The sequence below is a fragment of the Lepidochelys kempii genome, chromosome 1 (genome assembly GCF_965140285.1).
Source record: "Lepidochelys kempii isolate rLepKem1 chromosome 1, rLepKem1.hap1, whole genome shotgun sequence".
Classification (NCBI taxonomy): domain Eukaryota; kingdom Metazoa; phylum Chordata; order Testudines; family Cheloniidae; genus Lepidochelys; species Lepidochelys kempii.
In genome coordinates, this window is record NC_136380.1 from 7519269 (window position 1) to 7540216 (window position 20948).

The 20948-nt window shown below is 47.7% G+C and overlaps 1 protein-coding gene across 1 annotated transcript; it reads right to left on the minus strand.

The window, feature by feature from the left end:
- Positions 1-5165: 5165 nt before the first annotated feature.
- Positions 5166-6032, minus strand: LOC144929549 (olfactory receptor 51G2-like). The gene has a single exon (XM_078849381.1). It carries the CDS (start codon positions 6030-6032, stop codon positions 5166-5168), a length of 867 nt encoding a protein of 288 aa, XP_078705507.1.
- Positions 6033-20948: the final 14916 nt, after the last annotated feature.

Consider the following 20948-nt stretch of genomic DNA (forward strand, 5'->3'; position numbering starts at 1 on the left):
TGTCCAGGCTGCCTGTGTACGGCTTCATGAGCCAGGGCATTAAGGAGTAGGCTGGGTCCCCAAGGATAACTATAGGCATTTCAACATCCCCAACGGTTATTTTCTGGTCTGGGAAGAAAGTCCCTTCCTGCAGCTTTTGAAATAGACCAGAGTTCCTGAAGATGCGAGCGTCATGTACCTTTCCCGGCCATCCCACGTTGATGTTGATGAAACGTCCCTTGAGATCCACCAGTGCTTACAGCACCATTGAAAAGTACCCCTTGTGGTTCATGTATTCGCCAGCTTGGTGCTCAGGTGCCAAGATAGGGATATGGGTTCCGTCTATTGCCCCACCACCGTTAGGGAATCCCATTGCAGCAAAGCCATCCTCTATGACCTGCACATTTGCCATTGTCACTACCCTTGATATCAGGAGATCTTTGATTGTGTTGGCTTCTTGCATCACAGCAACCCCCACAGTAGATTTGCCCACTCCAAATTGATTCCCAACTGACCGGTAGCTGTCTGGCGTTGCAAGTTTCCACAGGGCTATTGCCACTCGCTTCTCAACTGTGAGGGCTGCTCTCATCTTGGTATTCATGCACTTCCGGGCAGGGGAAAGCAAGTCACAAAGTTCCATGAAAGTGCCTTACGCATGCAAAAGTTTCATAGCCACTGGGAATCGTCCCAAACCTGCAACCCCATGCGGTCCCACCAGTCTGTGCTTGTTTCCCAGGCCCAGAATCGGCGTTCCACAGCATGAACCTGCCCCATTAGCACCGTGATGACTGCATTGCCAGGACCCATGCTTTGAGAGAAATCTGTGTCCATGTCCGCAACACTCTCGTCACCGTGCTGACGTCACCTATTCGCCCGGTTTCGCTTTGGCAGGTTCTGGTGCTGCATATACTGCTGGATAATGCGCGTGGTGTTTAATGTGCTCCTAATTGCCAAAGTGATCTGAGTGGGCTCCATGCTTGCCGTAGTCTGGTGTCTGCACAGGTAACTCAGGAAAAAAGGCGTGAAACAATTGTCTGCCATTGCTTTCAGTTCATTCTCATGGTTCTTCTCTGAACTGTCTTCAATTTATCAATGTCTTTCTTGAACTGTAGACAAATGAACTAGACACAACATTACAGCAGTGGTTGCACCAGTGCCAAATATAGAGGAAAAATAACCTTTGCTCAAACTCGAGATTCCCTTGCTTGTACATCCTGGATTGCACTAGCTTTTTCATTCTTAGTGTCACACTAGGAGCTCATGTTCAGCTGATTAACCACTGTGACCCCCCCAAGTCTTTTTGAGGATCACTGATTCCCAGTTATGAAACCCCCATCTAATAGGGATGGCTAGCATCCCTTCTTCCTAGATGTACACCTTTACATTGAGCTGGATTAAAACTCATATTGCAGAGGCACAGATGGACTAAGTGAGTTGCACAACGTCACAGAAGAAGTCTTTGGAAGAGCATGGAACTGAAGCCACTTCTTAGGAGCCCCGGGTTCGCACTTTAACCCTGAACCATCCTTCATCTCTGGGGCAAGTGACTGAGTGGGGGCAGCTGGCAGCTCAGCATGCTGCGATTACCAGAAACTCATGCAATTACACTCCTGTGACAACACTAAACAGGAACCCAAGAACAATTCCTTTTCCAGACAATAAGGCTGAGTCATGCTTTCTCCTGAATCTCCTGAGGGACAAAACCATCGGCCAGGGCACAGAGCACGGTCAAAGTGGACAAGCAATTCCACAGGAGCTCTCAGTGGGACTCAGAATGGGCTAATGTGATCCATAGGGACATGAGACTGGAAGGGATCTCCTGGGTCAATGAGCCCAGTCCCCTTTTATGGCAGGCGACCCCGCCATATCACCCAGTGCATAAACCTGTCAAACTCTATCTTCAAATGTTGTCTCCCCACCTTTCTGTTGGGCAGCAGTTTCAGAACCTCCCTACTCTAATGCTCAGAAACCAACTTCTCATTTCCAGCCTCAGTTTGCTTTTGGCCAGTTTCTTCTCATTTGTTCTTGTACCAATGGTGTCCTTTAGCTTCAGGAGCTTGGCTCCCTTCCTGGTGTTTCCCCCTTTCCCGACCCGATGTATTTATAGAGCAATCTGATCCCCATGCAGCCTGCATTGTCTTATGCTGAACCAGCCAAATTCTTCCAGTCTCCTCCAAAAGCTGGGCCCTCCATTGCCCTGACCATCCTAGGAGCCCTTCTTTGCACCTGTTCCAGTCTGAATTCTTCTTTCTGTAATACACGTGACCAGAATTTTACATAGTTTGCCAGAGGAAGTCTGACCAGTGTCTGTTATAAGGATCCTACTAATTCCCTATCTCGCCTCTCACATTCTAGGATCTCATTTGCTTTGTTCACTCCTGCAGCACACAGGCACACATATTTTTGACTGTGTTGGTCATTAACCAGGGGAACAAACTCTCAAAGGACGTTGTGGATTCTCCTGATGTCTCCAAACCAATATTACATGCCTTCCTAAAAGATACGCTTTAGAGGAACAGAAGTGATACTTTAGTCAGATACAAGTCATTGGGCTCATATGGGGGTAAACTGGGAGAAAGTCTCCAGGAGGTCAGATTCGATAATCTAATGGTCCCTTCTTTCCTTAACTTCTAGAAACCTATTATTTATTCTCTTGAGTGAATTTCTATTTTGGATGCAACTGAAGAAAGTTGCTATTCTGAATGCTTACAATCACTCAACAAGAATATATGCTGGCCTAGAAGACTCAAGACTATAACAGTGAAACAAGGATATATGTTCTCTTTACCCTGTAAACCAGATCCTTTCCTGTCGTGAGAGGAATCTCACAATTTAATCATGATGGGTGTGGAGAAAGTACACAGGGATATGTTATTTATTCCTTCTCATAACACAAGAACTAGGGTCACCAAATGAAACTAATAGGCAGCAGATTTAAAACAACAAAAGAAAGTATCTCTTTATACAATGCACAGCCACCCTATGGAACTCCTTGCCAGAGGATTTAGTGAAGGCCAGGATTATAACAGGGATCAAAAAAGAACTAGATAAATTAGTGGAGGAGAGGTCCTATATCCCTATTAGCCAGGATGGGCAGGGATGGTATATCTCGCTTATGTTTCCCAGAAGATGGCAATGGACGACAGGAGAAGGATCACTTGATGATTCCCTGTTCCGTTCATTCCCTCTGGGGCACCTGGCATTGGCCACTATTGGAAGACAGGACACTGGGTTAGATGGAACATTTGTCTGACCCACTATGGCTGTTCTTGGATCCTGATGTTTTTAATTGTCCCACTGTGTGAGCTGGGAACAACATCCCATCGATGATAAAAGCTTATCACCCAGCAGCACTGAATGGTCACATGAGACTCTTACTTTGACCAGACCTATACAGTCACTCCCAGCCTCCTTGAAATGAGGAGCTTTAGTAGCAAACAGAACTGGCCCAACTTACATTCTTTTGGGAAGACCAACTTACATTCTTTTGGGAAGACAAGACGCTCTTGGGACCCAGCCTAGTTTCCCTGTGGCTCTTAGAGCATCGTCCCATCTGTCTTTCCTTTTCGGGAGGAAGCAGCCTTTGCTGAAACCTGTATGAGCCTGGGCGTAACCACCATAGTGCTCAGCCTCTTCTTTGTTACAGGGCCTAGTTGTGAAGCTGGCCTTTGCCCTCAGACTGCTTTCTCTCAACCAGACAATCAAAGAGGAGGCCCCCGAGGCCATTGATCCATAGTTTGGTAGTGAGACCCATTTAGCCTCAATGGCTTACAATCACTGGTTCTGTGACTGTGCTGAACCTCCCTATGACACTCCAACATTTCCCTCAGAAATCCACCACTTAACCTTCACTGTCACCCCCACATCTGCCACAGATACTAAGGGGCTGGAGTCATGGGGCTTCCCAGAAGCCAGCTCTCACAGGAGGCTGAGTAAGAGGCCTTTTATAGACGAATATCAGAGGTGTTGCTCTGTGGAACCCTGACACAGGCCTGATCTTAGGGTCTCAGAGTATCGAACTGCATCGAATGTATTTATCCTCCCACCACTGCTGTGAGGCAGGGCAAGGCTATTATCCACCTGTGCAGAGATATGAAATAGCTTGTCCACAGTCACGCATGGCCTGGGAATCAAACCCAGCTGTCTGGAGTTTCAGAGCCGTGCCCAGACAACAGGACCAGCCTTCCAGACACCTGAGTGTTGACAGGCCTGGTTGCATTCTCTGCTGCACCAGCAGACCTCCCCACTGCGCTGTATAGAGTGTGGATGGCCATGGGCCAGTTACAGGGGTTTTATTCACTGGCCTGTTTTCTCCCTCTCTCAGCAGAGTTTAGAGCAGCCTGGGGGCTCGGATGACATCTGCCCATTGGTAACAACTTCGAAGAGCACAGCCCACTATGGCCAAGCCCTGTGGATGGAACCACCCCAGAGTGCCTCTTGGGGTCTGAGGTGGCCCTGAAGGAACCCTGCCCATCCCTCTATGGTCCTTGCAATCACTTACTGTCAGCCTCAGATACTTAAAACAAGAGCCCCCTTTGTGGGGTTGCATTTCTTTAGTCTTCTCCAAAACACAACATCTCTTACCCTCCAGCCCCAGCCTTATCCTGCACTCAGGATCACCCCCACGGTCCTGATTACTACAGTCAGCGTTGGTTCAGACCCTACTCCCCTTTTTCCCCTGAAGCCCTATCCTCTGACCTATATATTCTCACAAAGCCCACCCTCTTGCTCCTCCACTTTCCCCAAGGCTCTGCCTCTGAGCCAGGCCAGAGTCGGGCAATTTCAAGAGCTGCCCTGGCTGCAAAGGTTGCTGTGGGGAGCCCAAGACTCTCCACATTCCCTGATTTGTACATCCTGGGGGATAAAATGTAGCGGGTGTAGGGCACCTCATAGTGGCTCTGGTTCGCTGTGTAACTCTAAGCAAGGCCTGACTCTGGCTAAGGGGGCAGAGTCTCGGGTAAAGGGGAATAGGAGAGGTGTGGTCTTTGGAGAAGAGATGGGGCAGAGGAAAGGGCTTCATGGGCAGAGGATCCAGGATGAAATTCGTGGCCATGCCCATCACTCCTGTTTTTCCTCCCCCATGTCACCAGCACTGGAGCCAGGTGATGAACTGACCCTTCACTTGACAAATGCCCTGATTATCCTCTCACGCAGGTGTTTGCTTTTCACACTGTACACAATAGGGTTCATCGGGGCGGGGCCAGCAGGTAGATGTAACCCAGGATAAACTGAAGCAAGTAAGTAGAGCTATTTCCAAATCTGTGTGTCAAAGACAGGCCAATGTCTGATATGTAGAAGAGCACGACAGCGCAGAAATGGGAGACACAGGTGTTCAGGGCCCTGAGACACTCTCTGTGGGATGCGATACTCAGCACTGTTTTGAGGATCATCACATAAGAGAGGAAGATGAGGAACGAGTCCAATCCATCTGTCATGACTTTAACAAACAAGCCATAGATGCTGTTCACTGAGGTGTCTGAACAAGCCGCCTTCATGATGTCCGGGTGCAGGCAGTAGGAATGGGAGAGGACATTATCTCGACAGTATGGGAATCGTTTAAGGAGAATGGGTAGTGGGAGTATTAGGGCCACCGATCTCACCACAGCCAACAGGCCCATCTTGGATATTCTCGGTGGAGTTAAGATGGAGGTATATCTCAGTGGGTTACAAATTGCGGTGAAGCGGTCAAAGGCCATCAACAAGAGGACAAAGGACTCAATTTTTGAAAGCGAGTGGATGAAGAACATCTGGGCAAAACAGGCCTCGAGGCTGATTCTCCTAAAGTTAAACAAGTATATGCCCAGTATCGTCGGTATAGTAGTTATGGATAAGGCAAGGTCTGTGACGGCCAACATGAAAAGGAAAATGTACATGGGCTCATGGAGGCTTGGATCTGTTTTTATAATGAACAGAATGACTGAATTTCCTACAATTGAAAGAACATACATGAAACAGAAGGGGATAGAGATCCAGAGGTGGATGTCTTCCAGCCCAGGTATCCTGGTGAGAAGGAACATTACAGAGTTGAATTTAGTGTCATTGACAGCTGACATAATATACTGGGCACATCTGGGGAGTTTTAAACTTTTCTTCCTGAAAAGAAATAGAAGAGTAGACTAGGTGATAGTTAGCGAGAAATCTTTCTGCTCTCAGTGCAAGTCGAGGGATTCTCAGGACCTCAAGGGAAAATCAGCAAAAATATTGTCTTGTATTTATGCCCCCAATAGGAAGGTAGGCACTGCCAGACTGGATCAGACCTACAGTCTGTCTAGCCAAGTCTCCAGTAGGCATTACGAAATGCTGCAAAGGAAGGTGAAAGAAGCCCTGCAATAGCGAACTAAGAAATACTCTGATCCCAGGGAAAGTTTCTCCCTGACATCCACTAGTTAGACATATTTTGTCATGTAAATCAGGAAGGTTTAGAATACTTACATCTGTAGTATGCAAGGTCTTGGAGAACATTTTGAAGGAGAAGGTAGTTAAGGACATTGAAGTCAATGGCAAATGGGACAAAATACAACATGGTTTTAGAAATGGTAGATCGTGCCAAACCAACCTGATCTCCTTCTTTGAGAAAGTAACACATTTTTTAGACAAAGGAAATGTAGTGGATCTAATTTATCTAGATTTCAGTAAGGCGTTTGATACCGTGCCACATAGGGAATTATTAGTTAAATTGGATAAGATGGGGATCAATAGGAAAATTGGAAGGTGGATAAGGAATTGGTTAAAGGGGAGACTACAACGGGTCCTACTGAAAGGTGAACTGTCACGCTGGAGGGAGGTTACCAGTGGAGTTCCTCAAGGATGGGTTTGAGGACCAATCTTATTTAACCTTTTTATTACTGACCTTGGCACAAAAAGTGGAAGTGTGCTAATAAAGTTTGCAGATGATAGAAAGCTGGGAGGTATTGCCAATTTAGAGAAGGACAGGTATATCCTACAGGAGGATCTGGATGACCTTGTAAACTGGAGTAATAGTAATAGGATGAAATTGAATAGTGAGACGTGTAAGGTCATGCATTTAGGGATTAATAACAAGAATTTTCGTTATAAGCTGGGGACTCATCAATTAGAAGTAACGGAGGAGGAGAAGTCCTTGAAGTTTTGGTTGATCATAGGATGACTATGAGCCACCAATATCATATGGCTGTGAAAAAAGCTCATGCTGTGGTTTATTAAAATTACAGCAGTTCCAAGTTAGGGTCCAGGAGGCTGAAATGTAAACAAGTCAAATGAATGAGTATTCATGGAAATGGAACTTCATTTCCCACGTGAAAGTAGTTCATTGCTCTCTCTCTCTCTCTCGCTTGCACTTTGACTGTCTCCGTCCTGTATTCATAAAATAAGTGGCATCTGGGAACAGCATTGTGACAGACATGGAGCTGAGTTGCCATAATGAATGTGTATGTTAAACCCAGTTCTTGGGATGTTTGCTGCAGAGCTATACTGTGTTAACATTTGGGATATTTAAGTTATGGCTCTATTGGGTGAAACCAATATGGATCTTCCTAGTTTCATAGCAGGCTGCTGGAAAACAAGCAAGAAGGGAAGCAATAGCTCAGAAAAAGCCATTGCTCAGCCACCACCCCAGGGAGGTCAAGAGAGAACACAGAAGCTAGAAGCTGGGAAGAGCCCGTTTCTGAGTTCCAGCCACATTCCACAGCTTGTTTTGCCAGTTCTGTCAGTCTGTCCAGAGGTGGGGCAGCTGTTGTGAGAATCTCTTCAGTCTGACAGGTACAGACACTGTTGGGAAGTCTGAAGGCCCTCAGCCTGCCTGGGTCCCTGTCAGAGCAGAAGGGCTTGGGGTCAGAGATCTGTACAGATTGCTGTTTTAAAACCCTCTGATTCTCCCATGTTCCACTTTCTTCCTGCTGTTCGGATTCAACAGTATTTTGGTTCTCGAAGGCTGGCTGGTCAATCGACTCACCACTGGACACAGATTCCCAGAGGGGAGAACCACAGACACTCGGACCTGCTCGCCAAGCACAGTCGACCCGCAGTGTGTTATAGCCCAGAGCCTAGTCTGAGGGTGGGAGAATCGTGGGATTCCACCCCATGAGAGGGAAGACTACAAGGCCTGATATCTGGCATTAAAAGACCAGAGAGGGGACAGAGATACTGGTAGCCCTGTAACTCTGAGGGATAGCTACTGTATAGAAATGCTGGAGCCCCCAGCCAGTCAGGAAATGGAAATATGCCCTAACATTTTGTGGGTGAGGAATGAAATTTGGGCATAGGAGGAAGGATTTCCAGCAGTTTGCCCAAAAAAGAGGTGACCCACCTCGACAGAGTACTCCATTTTCTATTCTTACTTATTCAATTTCTACTCTCTCTCTCTCTATCTATTCTATCGATCTGCAATGACTGCTACTATCATTAGGCTATACTTCTTCTTTTTAAACTTTAAGTTTCAAAGGAAATAGGCGAAGCTTGGTTTCCCTAAGTTTTTATTCTTTGTTTATTAGGTTTTGATTTTAAGTTTAAGTTAGTTAAGTAAACCCTAAGTTCGCTTCAATAGCTCATAGAATATGTGTCTTCTACGCACTGCATCCCTCACTCAAGAATTGAGAAACCTAAACTGCAAGGCTGTTCCTGTGTCTCTTACCACCAGGTTATCAAGGAAGGGTGTGAGTATATTAAGCAAAGATTTGTTGCATATAATACCATATTATCAAATGTATCTTTTGAATAGCAGTAATGCAATTGTAACTTTGAAACTCTGAGTATTTTACCATTGACTTACTGTTATTGATTTTAAGAAAAAGTCTTTAAGGCTATATCTGTCTCAGCCTGAGCTTCCTGTCATACCCCAAGAATCCCTTGTAAATTCTGTGGAGCCTGATTTAGAACAAGAACTTTTATCTTCTGATCAAACAGATTGGCAAGCCTAAAATCCATACTATTAATATTTGTAATTAATTAGTATTAATATTATTAATCAAATTAAATTAAATTACATTAAATTAAAATTGAGCAGATGTGGGGGAGGGGTTCCCAAGCTATCTAGCGCTGTCTGCCCTTCAGCCCCCTCACTGAGTCACCCCGACAGCCCCGCTGAGTCCTCTGCCGCAGAACATCTGCCAATGGAAACAGTTTCCAGCCTTTCCTCTTCACTTCACATTTTAAAGACATTGAAACCTGCCAACGTACCCAGTTCCTGCACGGCGTGGAGCTGCCGACACCAGAGGTCTTCACCCAAAAGGACATGGAGTCATCGGAGGGGTGGAACAGGCAGCAGACAGTCTCTGTTCAGACAGGGAGGCAGGTGTCTTTATGAAGCATGGCAGCACAGTCCCCTGGGGGCCACTTGGCCATCAGGGAACCTCAGCTGCTTGGTTTCATGAGCACCAACTTTAACCCCATCATGGCCAATGGCAAAGTGCAGGAGGCCAAATCACAGGGGATTTGTGGAGATGCTACCCAACTGGACTGCAGGCCAGCCCTGCTGCAGGCTCTGCTCCTGGATTCCGGGCTTGTCATCACTGTTTATGGTTCCAGTTAGTCTCAAGGCTACCTCGGGGGCAGCTGAGCGGTAACGATGATCATAGAATCATAGAATCACAGAAGATTCAGGTGGAAGGGACCTCTGAACTTCATCTAGTCCTATCCCCTACTCAAAGCAGGACCAACACCAACTAAATCATCCCAGCCAGTGCTTTGTTAAGACGGGCCTTAAAAACCTCCAAGGATGGAGATTCCACCACCTCCCTAGGTAACCCATTCCGGTGCTTCACCTCCCTCCTAGTAAAACAGTGTTTCCCAATATCCAACCTAGACCTCCACCACTGCAACTTGAGACCATTGCTCCTTGTTCTGTCAGCTGCCACCACTGAGAATAGCTGAGCTCCATCCTCTTTGGAACCCCCATTCAGGTAGTTGAAAGGTGGTATAATTCCCCCTTCAAATCCCCACCTCTGCAGGTAAAATATGTCCAGTTCATTTGGCCTCTTCTCAGAGGTCATGTGCCCCAGACCCCTAATTATTTTCTTTGCCCTCCACTGGACTATCTCCAATTTGTTCACATCCCTTCTGTAGTGGTGGGAACCAAAACTGGACGCAATACTCCAGACGTGGCCTCACCAGTGATGAATAGAGAGGAATAATCACCTCCCTCTGCTTGAAATGCTCCTACTAATACAGCCCAATATGCCATTGTCCTTCTTGGCAACAAGGGCACATGGCTGACTCATATCCAGCTTCTCATCCCCTGTAACCCCCAGGTTCTTTTTCGCAAAATTGCTGCTTAGCCAGTCGGTCCCTAGCCTGTAGCGGTGCCTGGGATTCCTCCTTACTAAGTACAGGACTCTGCATTTGTCCTTGTTTAGCCTCATTAGATTTCTTTTGGCCCAATCCTGCAATTTGTCTAGGTCACTATGGGCCCTATCCCTACCCTCCAGCATATCTACCTCTCCCGAATCTTATTGTCATCGAGACATCGAGCCGTTGATCACTATCCATTGAGCCGGACAATCTATCCACCTGATAGACCATTCATCCAATCTTTACTTCTTTAGCTTGCTGACAAGAATACTGTGGGAGAACATATCAAAAGATTTGCTAAAGTCAAGGAATAACACGTCCACTGCTTTCCCCATATCCACAGAGCCAGTTATCTCATCCTAAAAGGCAATCAGTTTAGTCAGAATTGACTTGCCCTTGGTGAATCCATGTTGACTGTTCCTGATTACCTTCCTCTCCTCCAAGTGCTTCAAAATGGATTCCTGCAGGACCTGCTCCATGATTTTGCCAGGGACTGAAGTGATGCTGACCGGTCTGTAGTTCCCCGGGTTCTCTTTCTTCCCTTTTTTAAGTACGGGCACTTTATTTGCCTTTTTCTAATCATCCGGGACCTCCCCCAATCGCCACGAATTTTCAGAGATAATGGCCAATGGCCATTTCATGGGGTCAACAAGCTGGTGGACAAGTGGCATTCAGTGGATATAGTATCCTGAGTTTTATCACGGTCCCTCAGCAAAGATTCTTAAGCAAATTAAGATGTCAGGGGATAAGAGGAAAAACAACAAGGAGTCCTTGTGGCACCTTAGAGACTAACAAATTTATTTGGGCATTAGCTTTTATGGGCTAAAACCCACTTCATCAGATGCATGGAGTGAAAAATACAGTAAGCAGAATATATATCAAAGCACATGGAAAGATGGGAGCTGCCTTACCAAGTGTGTGGGGGTCAGTGCTAACGAGCCAATTCAATTAAGGTGGAAGTGTTCTATTCTCAACAGTTGACAAGAAGGGGTGAATTCCAAGGGAAGGAAAATGCTGATGAGGCCAGTGGAATCAGGGTGGCCCATTTCCAACAGCTGACAAGAAGGAAAATTACTATGTGTAGGGAATTTCTTCTCATGGATTGGTAACTGGTTAAAAGATAGGAAACAAAGGTAGGGATAAATAGTTTCAGAATGGAAAGAGGTAAATAGTGGGGTCCCTCGGGGATCTGTACTCGGACCAGTCCTATTCAACATATTCATAAATGATCTGGAAAAACTGGTAAAGAGTGAGATGGTAAAATTTGCAGATGATACAAAATAGCTCAACATAGTTAAGTCCCAAGCATACTGCAAAGCACTTCTGAATGATTTCACAAAATTGCATAACTAGGCAACAAAATGGCAGATGAAATTCAATGCTGATAAATGCAAAGTTATGCACACTGGAAAACATAATCTCAACTACACATATAAGATGTTGGAGACTAAATTAGCTGTTACCACTAAAGAAAGAGATCTTGGAGTAATTCTGAAGAGTTCCCTGAAAACATCCACTCAATGTGCAGCAACAGTCAAAAAAAAAACATATCAAAATGTTGAGAATCATGAAGAAAAGGATAGATAATAAGACAGAAAATATAAATCCATGGTATGCCCACATCTTGAATACTGTGTGTAGATGTGGTTACCCTATCTCAAAAAAGATATATTGGAATTGGAAAAGGTTCAGAAAAGGGCAAGAAAAAGGAATAGGTGAATGGAATGGGTGTCATGTGAGGAGAGATTAATAAGACTGGGACTTTTCAGCTGGAAAAGAGACGACTAAGGGGGGTATGACAGAGGTCTATAAAATCATGACTGGCATGGAAAAAGTAGGTATTTACTCCTTCTCATAACACAAGAACTAGGTGGCAGCAAATGAAATCAATAGGCAGCAGGTTTAAAACAAACAAAAGAAGTATTTTCTTTCACATAACACACAGTCAACCTGTGGAACTCCTTGCCAGAGGATGTCATGAAGGCCAGGACAATAACAGGGTTCATAAAAGAACTAGATAAATTCATGGAGGATAGGTCTATCAATGGATATTGACCAGGATTGGTAGAGATGGTATCCCTAGCCTTCTTTTGCCAGAAGCTGGGAATTGGGAGACAGGAGATGGGTCACCTGATGATTATCTGTTCCATGCACCGCTACAGGCTGGGGACCGACTGGCTAAGCATAAATTCTGCAGAAAAGGATCTGGGGATTACAGTGGACGAGAAGCTGGATATGAGTCAACAGTGTATCCTTGTAGCCAAGAAGGCCAACTGACTATTGGGCTTTATTAGTCGGAGCATTGCGAGGAGACAGAGGGAAGTGATTATTCCCCTCTATTTGGCACTGGTGAGACCACACCTGGAGTATTGCCTCCAGTTTTGGTCCCCCCACTGCAGAAGGGAAGTGGACAAATTGGAGAGTGTCCAGAGGAGGGCAATGAAAATGATTAGGGGGCTGGGGCACATGACTTATGAGGAGAGGCAGAGGGAACTGGGGTTATTTAGTCTGCAGAAGAGAAGAGTGAGGGGGGATATGATAGCAGCCTTCGAATACCTGAAGAGCAGTTCCAAAGAGGATGGAGCTCAGTTGTTCTCAGTGGTGGCAGCTGACAGAACAAAGAGCAATGGTCTCAAGTTGCAGTGGGGGAGGTCTAGGTTGAATATTAGGAAACACTATTTCACTAGGAGGGAGCTGAAGTACTGACATGGGTTACCTTGGGAGGTGGTGGAATCTCCATCCTTGGAGGTTTTTAAGGCCTGGCTTGACAAAGCCCTGGCTGGCATGATTTAGTTGGTGTTGGTCCTGCTTTGAACAGGCTAGTGGACAAGACCAAACTCCTGAATCTCTTCCAACCCTAATATTCTATGATTCTATGATAATTCTCACAGATTGGTGAGCCATATTTTCCCTTTACAAAAAACATGTTTACTCTTCCTCCCCAAATTATATTCACCTAAATGTTTGACAATTTTGTTCTTCACTATTGCTGCAACCAGTTTGCCCACTTCTGAAATTACTCTTACCAGCCTGTAATTGCTTAGATCACCCCTGAAGCCCTTTTTAAGAATTGCCATCAAAATTAGCTACCCTCCAGTCTTTTGGTACAGAAGCTAAGTGATAGGTTCCAAACCATAGTTCATAGTTCTGCAATATCACATCTGAGTGTGTGGTAGGGTACCCATTGGTCCCGTTTTGGCTTGTACAGACCCTTAGTTAAGTCCTGTCACAGCTGACCTGACATTTTTTTTCCAAAAGAGGCTTTTCTCCCACATGCTCTTGCTGATGTTGTAAGTGCTAACAGGAAAAATGTCTGTTCCTGTAAAAGCAGTGGGGAGCAGAGGAATGTTCATTGGAGACAAATTGAGATGTAAGCTCCCTGTATGGGGTAGGCAGAGCTGGAGGCAGGGACGCAGGGTTCCAGCCACAGGAGTCAGCCTTGCACAGGAGGGGACGGGAGTGGCCTCTGGCGAGCAGCTGGGTTTCTCCTGTTTTCTCCTTATGAAATATGGTCACCCTAAAGGACTGCCCAGTGTGGGAGTGCTGCCACCCAGGGCTGTGGTCCTATAGCACAAGGGACAGAGGCTGATGATGGGCTGGAAAACAGACACCATAAATAACTGAGATTCAAACTGACAGGTTTCAGAGTAACAGCCATGTTAGTCTTTATTCACAAAAAGAAAAGGAGTATTTGTGGCACCTTAGAGACTAACCAATTTATTTGAGCATAAGGTTTCGTCATGACAGCTTATGCTCAAACAAATTGGTTAGTCTCTAAGGTGCCACAAGTACTCCTTTTCTTTTTGAGATTCAAACTGAAATGTTCCCCTTTCACCCATTTATTCAGGAGGAGTTTTCATAGGAAACAGATTATTTTTCTCTGAAAGCTCAGCTGCCATGATGCTGCCCAGCTGCAACTGCCTGGATCCCCAAGAGAAGTCGGAGGCTTTTCATCTGCCTGGTCCTTATAACATCAGTGAAGGTTGCACTGACGGAGTCTATGGCTGCACAGTGGGTATGGAAATGTCAGAACCTTCTGAACAGTCTATGGCTGGGGTATTGTACCCCTCAGCTACTCTACCCAGGCTTCCCATCTCTGTGCAGTCCTCTCCACCCTGTACAAGGCCCCTTCAGCAGATCCTGCGGAACCATATGAAGAGTGATGACCAGGCGTGGATTAGCCATGAAACAAACATGGGTACCCCAACAACAGGTAGGGCTCACAAAATGCAGGAGAAATCTCATCTGACAACCTGTCCCCGAGTCCTGGCTGGAGGCATAGCAGGCCTCAGGCAGGCAGCCTGCTTGCATGCTGTGGATGGTGGCCCCATGCCACGCCCAGTAGCAGCCGACTGCTGGCACGTCTCTGTGCACCCCTGGAGTGGGGTGGGAGATGTGACGGTGCCACCTATAAAGCTTTATGGAAATATGCTTATAAATATATATATAAAACACAGCTGGAATATGTTCTATGCTACATATGCCATGTAACATATCTATGTTAAGGTTATGATCTACTGAATCTATTAATCCTATTTGTATGCATGTCTCATTTCTGCATTGTAAGTTATGAATATTGACCGTGTACTGGCTTGATTTCTAAATAACCTTAGTAGAGCATTTGGTCAGTCCCTGAAGAAAGGAATTCGCAAAGTTAAGTGCCCAATCAAGAAGCATGTAAGGAACAATGCTTCCTGGAAGGCTTCAATCCACAGAAGAAGTCTTCCTGGAGACATTCAAGATGCCATATGGGCATTGGCTTCTGCCTGTCAAAACAGTGAGTCATGCTTGGACATGTGACTGGCTTGGGTGACTCCAGAACTCCATCTTGGAGCTGGACTTTGCATAAGAGAGAGGAGGGGGTCTCCACCCTCAAGAGAAAGTCTAGTTAAGCCCGTGGGAGACCCCTCCATTTTATCTTCAGCTGGCTCAAGAGATAGCCTTTCCACCCCTCAGGGATACCTGAAAGAAACTGGAACAAAGGACAGGAACTACAGGGGCTCTGAGCGCTTGCTGGACCCAGACTAGAAGGAGGCTAGTCTGTAACAGAGAGTTTTCTGGAGCTGGTGAGGTTGTTATCTGTATTCAGTTTGATTCGACATAGACTTGCCTCTTTTCATAGAATCATAGAATATCAGGGTTGGAAGGGACCTCAGGAGGTCATCTAGTCCAACCCCCTGCTCAAAGCAGGATCAATCCCCAATTTTTGCCCCAGATCCCTAAATGGCACCCTCAAGGATTGAACTCACAACCCTGGGTTTAGCAGGCCAATGCTCAAACCACTGAGCTATCCCTCCCCCCCTAATCCCTCCAGCCAGCACATCTGTGCACCTGCGACATGAGACGGCCCAGAAGCGTCTAGTCCCCTTTTGAAATGCCATGCCTTCGGAGCACGGGACCCAGAAGAGGGGCTCGGAGAGTTCAGAAGGGCTCCGAGGCACAAGTGAATTCCCATGGCTGGGACAGATGATTTTCACTCCACATTCCCCTCCGGACCCCCTAGCGGGGATGGCATGTAACACATGGCTGGTGCAGCAGGCCTGCAATACAGAGCTCTGACACATCCACACCACCATTTGTCCAGGGAAGGCAAAAATAATTTAGATGCCAGTTTAGGGAAATGCCAGACATGGGCGAGTAACTGATACCCACTCACATTCATAGAAAAGCAGGAATGCAAAATCCCGAGCGTGATGAAGCGAGATGAAGGCAGCTGGGCCAGCTTGACATGGCTGTTGGCAGGGACAGCTTGGATGTAACTCATGCTGTACAAACTCTGCGACGTACGTCCCGAAAAGCGAGGCCTGTTTGAATATAATATTAGGCTGCCCAACGGCGTAAGTGGCCTTCCCAGAATTAACACAGCTGCCTCCGTGAGAGCCTTAGACAAATGGACTGTGTTCTGGGGCCTGAGAAGCCGGTGGGGGAACCTTCCCTGGCTACTTCCCTTTCGCTGACTGAACTCTGCCAGTTTTCATTATGCTCCTGGTGTGTAAACTGCACAGCCAAACAGCTGACTCAGCTGCTGGTGGTTTTAACAGGACCTGACACAGAACCAGAGAAGTGCAGGACTGGAAGGGACCTTGAGAGGTCGTCTAGTTCAGCCCACAGCACTGAGGTAGTCCTATGTAATAACCAGACCATCCCTGGCAGGTGTTTGTGGACATATCAAATGGTTTTCCGGGGCTCACATGCAAAAGGAAAAACCCAGCAGCATCTGGCTCTCAGGGAAGACTTGAGCTTGACCAACCCAGGGGGAATAACATGTGCTACCCCACCCCAGCCCAGAGCTGCAAGCCCCCGCTGCCACATGGGCATGGAGGGGCTGGATGGCAGCAGGACTGTAGAGGCAGGTTAGTTTTCTTGTCCACCCCAACAGACTCTCCAGTCCGGGAGGAATTCCACGCTGGAGACCAAGCAAGAATGTGTTTGCAGGTGTAGCTTAAACTGCAGAAGTGAAGTTCTCGACCTCAGAGGACATACAGGACATGTGCTATTGACCTGGGACCAAAGGAGCGCCCCTCCAGACAGGATGGCTGTCCGGGTACACCCGGCAGCCTGGGACCGAAGGGAGCGCCCCTCCGGACGGGACCGCTGTCCGGGTACACCCTGTCACGGAGTCCCCAGGCGATGCTCTGGAACTGCTCCCTACGAAGCCAGGCAGGACTCTGGGGAAGTCTCCTCTCTGGGAGCAGCCTGCCTGCAGGACACACAGCTCACACAGCTTCCACCTTCCTGGGTCTGACCTCAGAACGTTCAGCATCCTCTGCACCTCCCTGCGCTTCCCACAGCGAGTCCGCCCAGGCAGGGTCCTGGGGAAGCCAGAGGGTCCTGCCCCCCTACTCCACAGTCAGACGGGACTCTCAGCCAGCCAGTAAAACAGAGGTTTATTAGATGACAGGAACATGGTCTAACACAGAGCTTGTAGGTACACAGAACAGGACCCCTCAGCCGGGTCCATTTTGGGGGGCAGTGAGCCAAACAACCACGTCTGCACTTCACTCCATGTCCCAGCCAGCCCCAAACTGAAACTCCCACTCCAGCCCCTCCTCTTCTGGGCTTTGTCTCTTTCCCGGGCCAGGAGGGCACCTGATTCCTTTGTTCTCCAACCCTTTAGCTCTCACCTTGCAGGGGGGAAGGGCCAGGCCATCAGCTGCCAGGAAACAGGGTGTCGGCCATTCTCTGTGTCCAGACTCCTGCACACACCTGCCCTCTAGGGCTCTGCAACTATCATACACCTTTATCCCACCCCATAGATACTTAAGAACTGCATAGGGGAAACTGAGGCACCCCCACACTATTCAGAGGAAACATTAAAAACAGTCCCGCTTTGTCACATCTCTCCCCCTTTGAGACCGAACTGAGTGGGGTCACTTTAGCCGGTGACTGGGGAAGTTGGAACCCACCAAAGTTCTCATGAATGACCCAGCATCTCTTCCGTTCCTTGGTGGGAGTTACACCAAGCCCTTCCAGTTTCACGCCCTCCCTTAGGTCGTGGGTGGTCGATAGTACTCGCATGCCGCATGTGGGAAGGTTTATGTGGCCTGTGCCCTTTTGCCACCCCAAAACCGCCGGGGGTCAAACTGGGATCGGGTCTTCTCCCAGCGCTCCTGTCTGTAGGCCTGCAATGTGGGTTCTCTTGGTTAAGAGCCCCCATCTTGATCTAGGCCACATACTGTTCACTTACAGAACCAGCATGGAGACATCCCTTTCTCAGCAACCTTGTCTCCCCAACAAGCTGGCCAAACACAGCCACTTGGTTATAGGACTGTTTAACTTTCTTAACAGCTTTCACTCCATCTGAGACCTTCTCAAAATTATCCACACTGGATCTTTCAACAGGAAAGTCAGTAGATCCATTCACAACAGAAAATTTCCGGCTGTTAGGAACTGAAACTTTCTTGATTAAATCACTTTCACACCCTTCAGTTGCAGTAAACTGCTTGCAAAGACTCCATGAGGATTCCTTTCCCGAAGGCTTTTCTATGCAACAATTCACCCCTCACAGAAATTCTGCCCTTACCCTCTTTACCTAGGGCTTGCTCGAGAGGAACACTTTCCTGAGCAACAACAGACTCTTTCTGGGTCTCACGTACATCCAGAATCACCTCTGGCCCATCAGGTGGATTCCTACACAATCCCCTTTCAGGCAAACTTACAGACTCCCTAGATAAAAGGTTGGAAGCATTCTCCTTCCCTTCGCCACACACAAGTTCCGGAATCTTTTCCTTCTTGCTACAGGTTTCCACACCCTCAGTAGGTAACACAATCAAATCACCTTTCTGCTCTCCTTGTGCCCTGGCTAGGATCTCACCCTGATTAGACAGAGTTGCTGCACCCTTTCCCAATCACACACTAGCAACAGGCAAAATACAAGCACCAGAATTGTCTGGGCTCTGGGATTTTACATAGACACGAACGGGATGCGACCTAGTTACAGGGCCATTCTCCCGAGCAGACACAAACTTAGGACCTTCCCTTCCTGGGGTTTAGCTGAATCCAGAACCAGCTCTGAGACAACTGCGCGACCCTCAGCCATCACAGGCTGAAAGGCCCCTTCTGTCTGCTCCACAGACAAAGAAGAGCCGGACACACTTTCTCCTTTCCCAGACACACAGCTTGGGAGCTCATTCCCCTTCTCCCAGCACACAGGGCTGGTCACAGACAACTGCTTGGAGATCAGGGTAGCTCCCTCCATAGGCAAGTCAATACCCCTGACAGACACAGGCACGTTTCCTTCACTGTCCCAATTCTCCACCCAGCTAACAGGTAAGGTCCAGGGACACTCCTCTTCCACTCTCCTCGCCTTCCCACCCTGCTGACTAGACACAGCCATCAGCTCACAAGGCTGCCTAGGCTCATCCAGACTTTCCTTACCCAGCACCTTGCCACTCCCAACAGATCCCCTGCCCTGCCTGTGTCTCCCCCACTCAGCTGGGGTCTCAGCTCCCACTGTGCTCAGTGCTGCCCTTGCTGTCCCAGGGGAGTAGGCAGCAAGCTCACTGCTTTCCTCACTGCATCAGAGCCAGCCTGAGCCCCCTAAGCCCCCCTCTCCAGTGTGTAAGGGGGTGGAGAGCATCTCTCTGTCCCACACAGCCCCAGGGGTCTGGTTACAGGCAGGCAGGTAACCTGAGCCTAGCAGCTCCTGCCTGCTGCCAGCCAGGTCATCTGCATTTTCACTGACCATTTCTGTCTCCGCCGATTGGTTCCCTGGATTCAAATTCAAACCCTCGGCAGTTACAGGAGCAAGGCCTGGATCCTGTCCCAAAGAGACACAGTCCCCCCACAACAGGGTCTCACAGCTGGTGTCCTGGAGAACCCCAACAGCCAGCCAGCCCTACCCCTCCTGGGTCTGTACAGGGATCTGGGCCACAGGCAGGGCGAGGGGCTTCGTCCTGGGACCCTCACCCAGCTCACACAGCCCCTCAGCCTCTGGGGCTGCACCACCCAGGGCCTGACAACAGTCCTCTCTGTCCCAGGGTCTCGACACCCCAGGAATGTCTCCCCATTGACCATTATATTATTTTGCTTGGTAATTCACTTTGTTCTGTCTGTTACTACTTGGAATCACTTAAATCCTACTTTCTTTATTTAATAAAATCACTTTTTACTTATTAATTAACCCAGAGTATGTATTAATAGCTGGGGGGGGCAAACAGCTGCGCATATCTCTCTATCAGTGTTTAAGAGGGCGAACAATTTATGATTTTACCCTGTATAAGCTTTATACAGAGTAAAACGGATTTGTTTAGGGTTTGGACCCCATTGGGACTTGGGCATCTGACTGTAAAAGGCAGGATCACTTCTGTAAGGTGCTTTCAGTTAAGCCTACAGCTGTTAGGGGATGTAGTTCAGGCCTGAGTCTGGGCGTGCAGCAGGCTAGCGGGTTTGGCTCAAACCAGGCAGGGCACTGAAGTCCTCAGCTGCCAGGGTAGGAAAGCAGGAGCAGAAGTCGTCTTGGCACATCAGGTGGCAGCTCTCGGGGGTTTCTGTGATCCAACCCGTCACAGGAGGCATTTCTATGTGCTCCCCCTGCCCCGCAGACCCACTCCCCCGCTCCCCTCCAGGAGCACACAGAGATGTTCCAGCAGCCGCACAGCAGGCCGGGGTGTAACGATGTTGTCTCTGGCGGGACTCAACTGAGAGTGTCAATTCAGGACAAATTGCTTTGAGCAGGGCAGTCACAGCCCAAAGCTGGGGTCCTTTACATCTAAGGCATGCCAAACCAGCCAAACAGAGAAGACTTTGGTTTTACCCCACTGCGTAACCAGAAGTCACACAAGCAATTCCCTTAGACACTCCAGTTTCCCAGTATCATCACCAGTGCCACTCGTTATGGGGGTGAATGGTTATGAAAACCAATGCCCCCGTAAAAGAAAAAAGGTTCCCCGATCCCAAAGGACCAAGCCCAAGACCCAGGTCAACATACAAGTCAGACCTTACCCACAAATCACGCTGTTGCCAATTCTTTAGAAACTAAAACCTAAAGGTCTATTCATAAAAAGAAAGAAATATATAGATGAGAGCTAAAATTGGTAAAATGGAATCAGTTAGAGACAAAGTTCTTGGTTTAGCCTTGCAGCAGTGATGGAATAAACTGCAGGTTCAAATCAAGTCTCTGGAGTCCATCCACAGCTGGGATGGGTCATTCAGTCCATTCTTCAGAGCTTCAGTTTGTAGCACAGTTCCTCCAGAGGCAAGAAGCA

Excerpts from the sequence above, each read along its gene's own strand:
- LOC144929549 (XM_078849381.1), bottom strand. The coding sequence starts at position 6,032 with ATGTCAGCTGTCAATGACACTAAATTCAACTCTGTAATGTTCCTTCTC.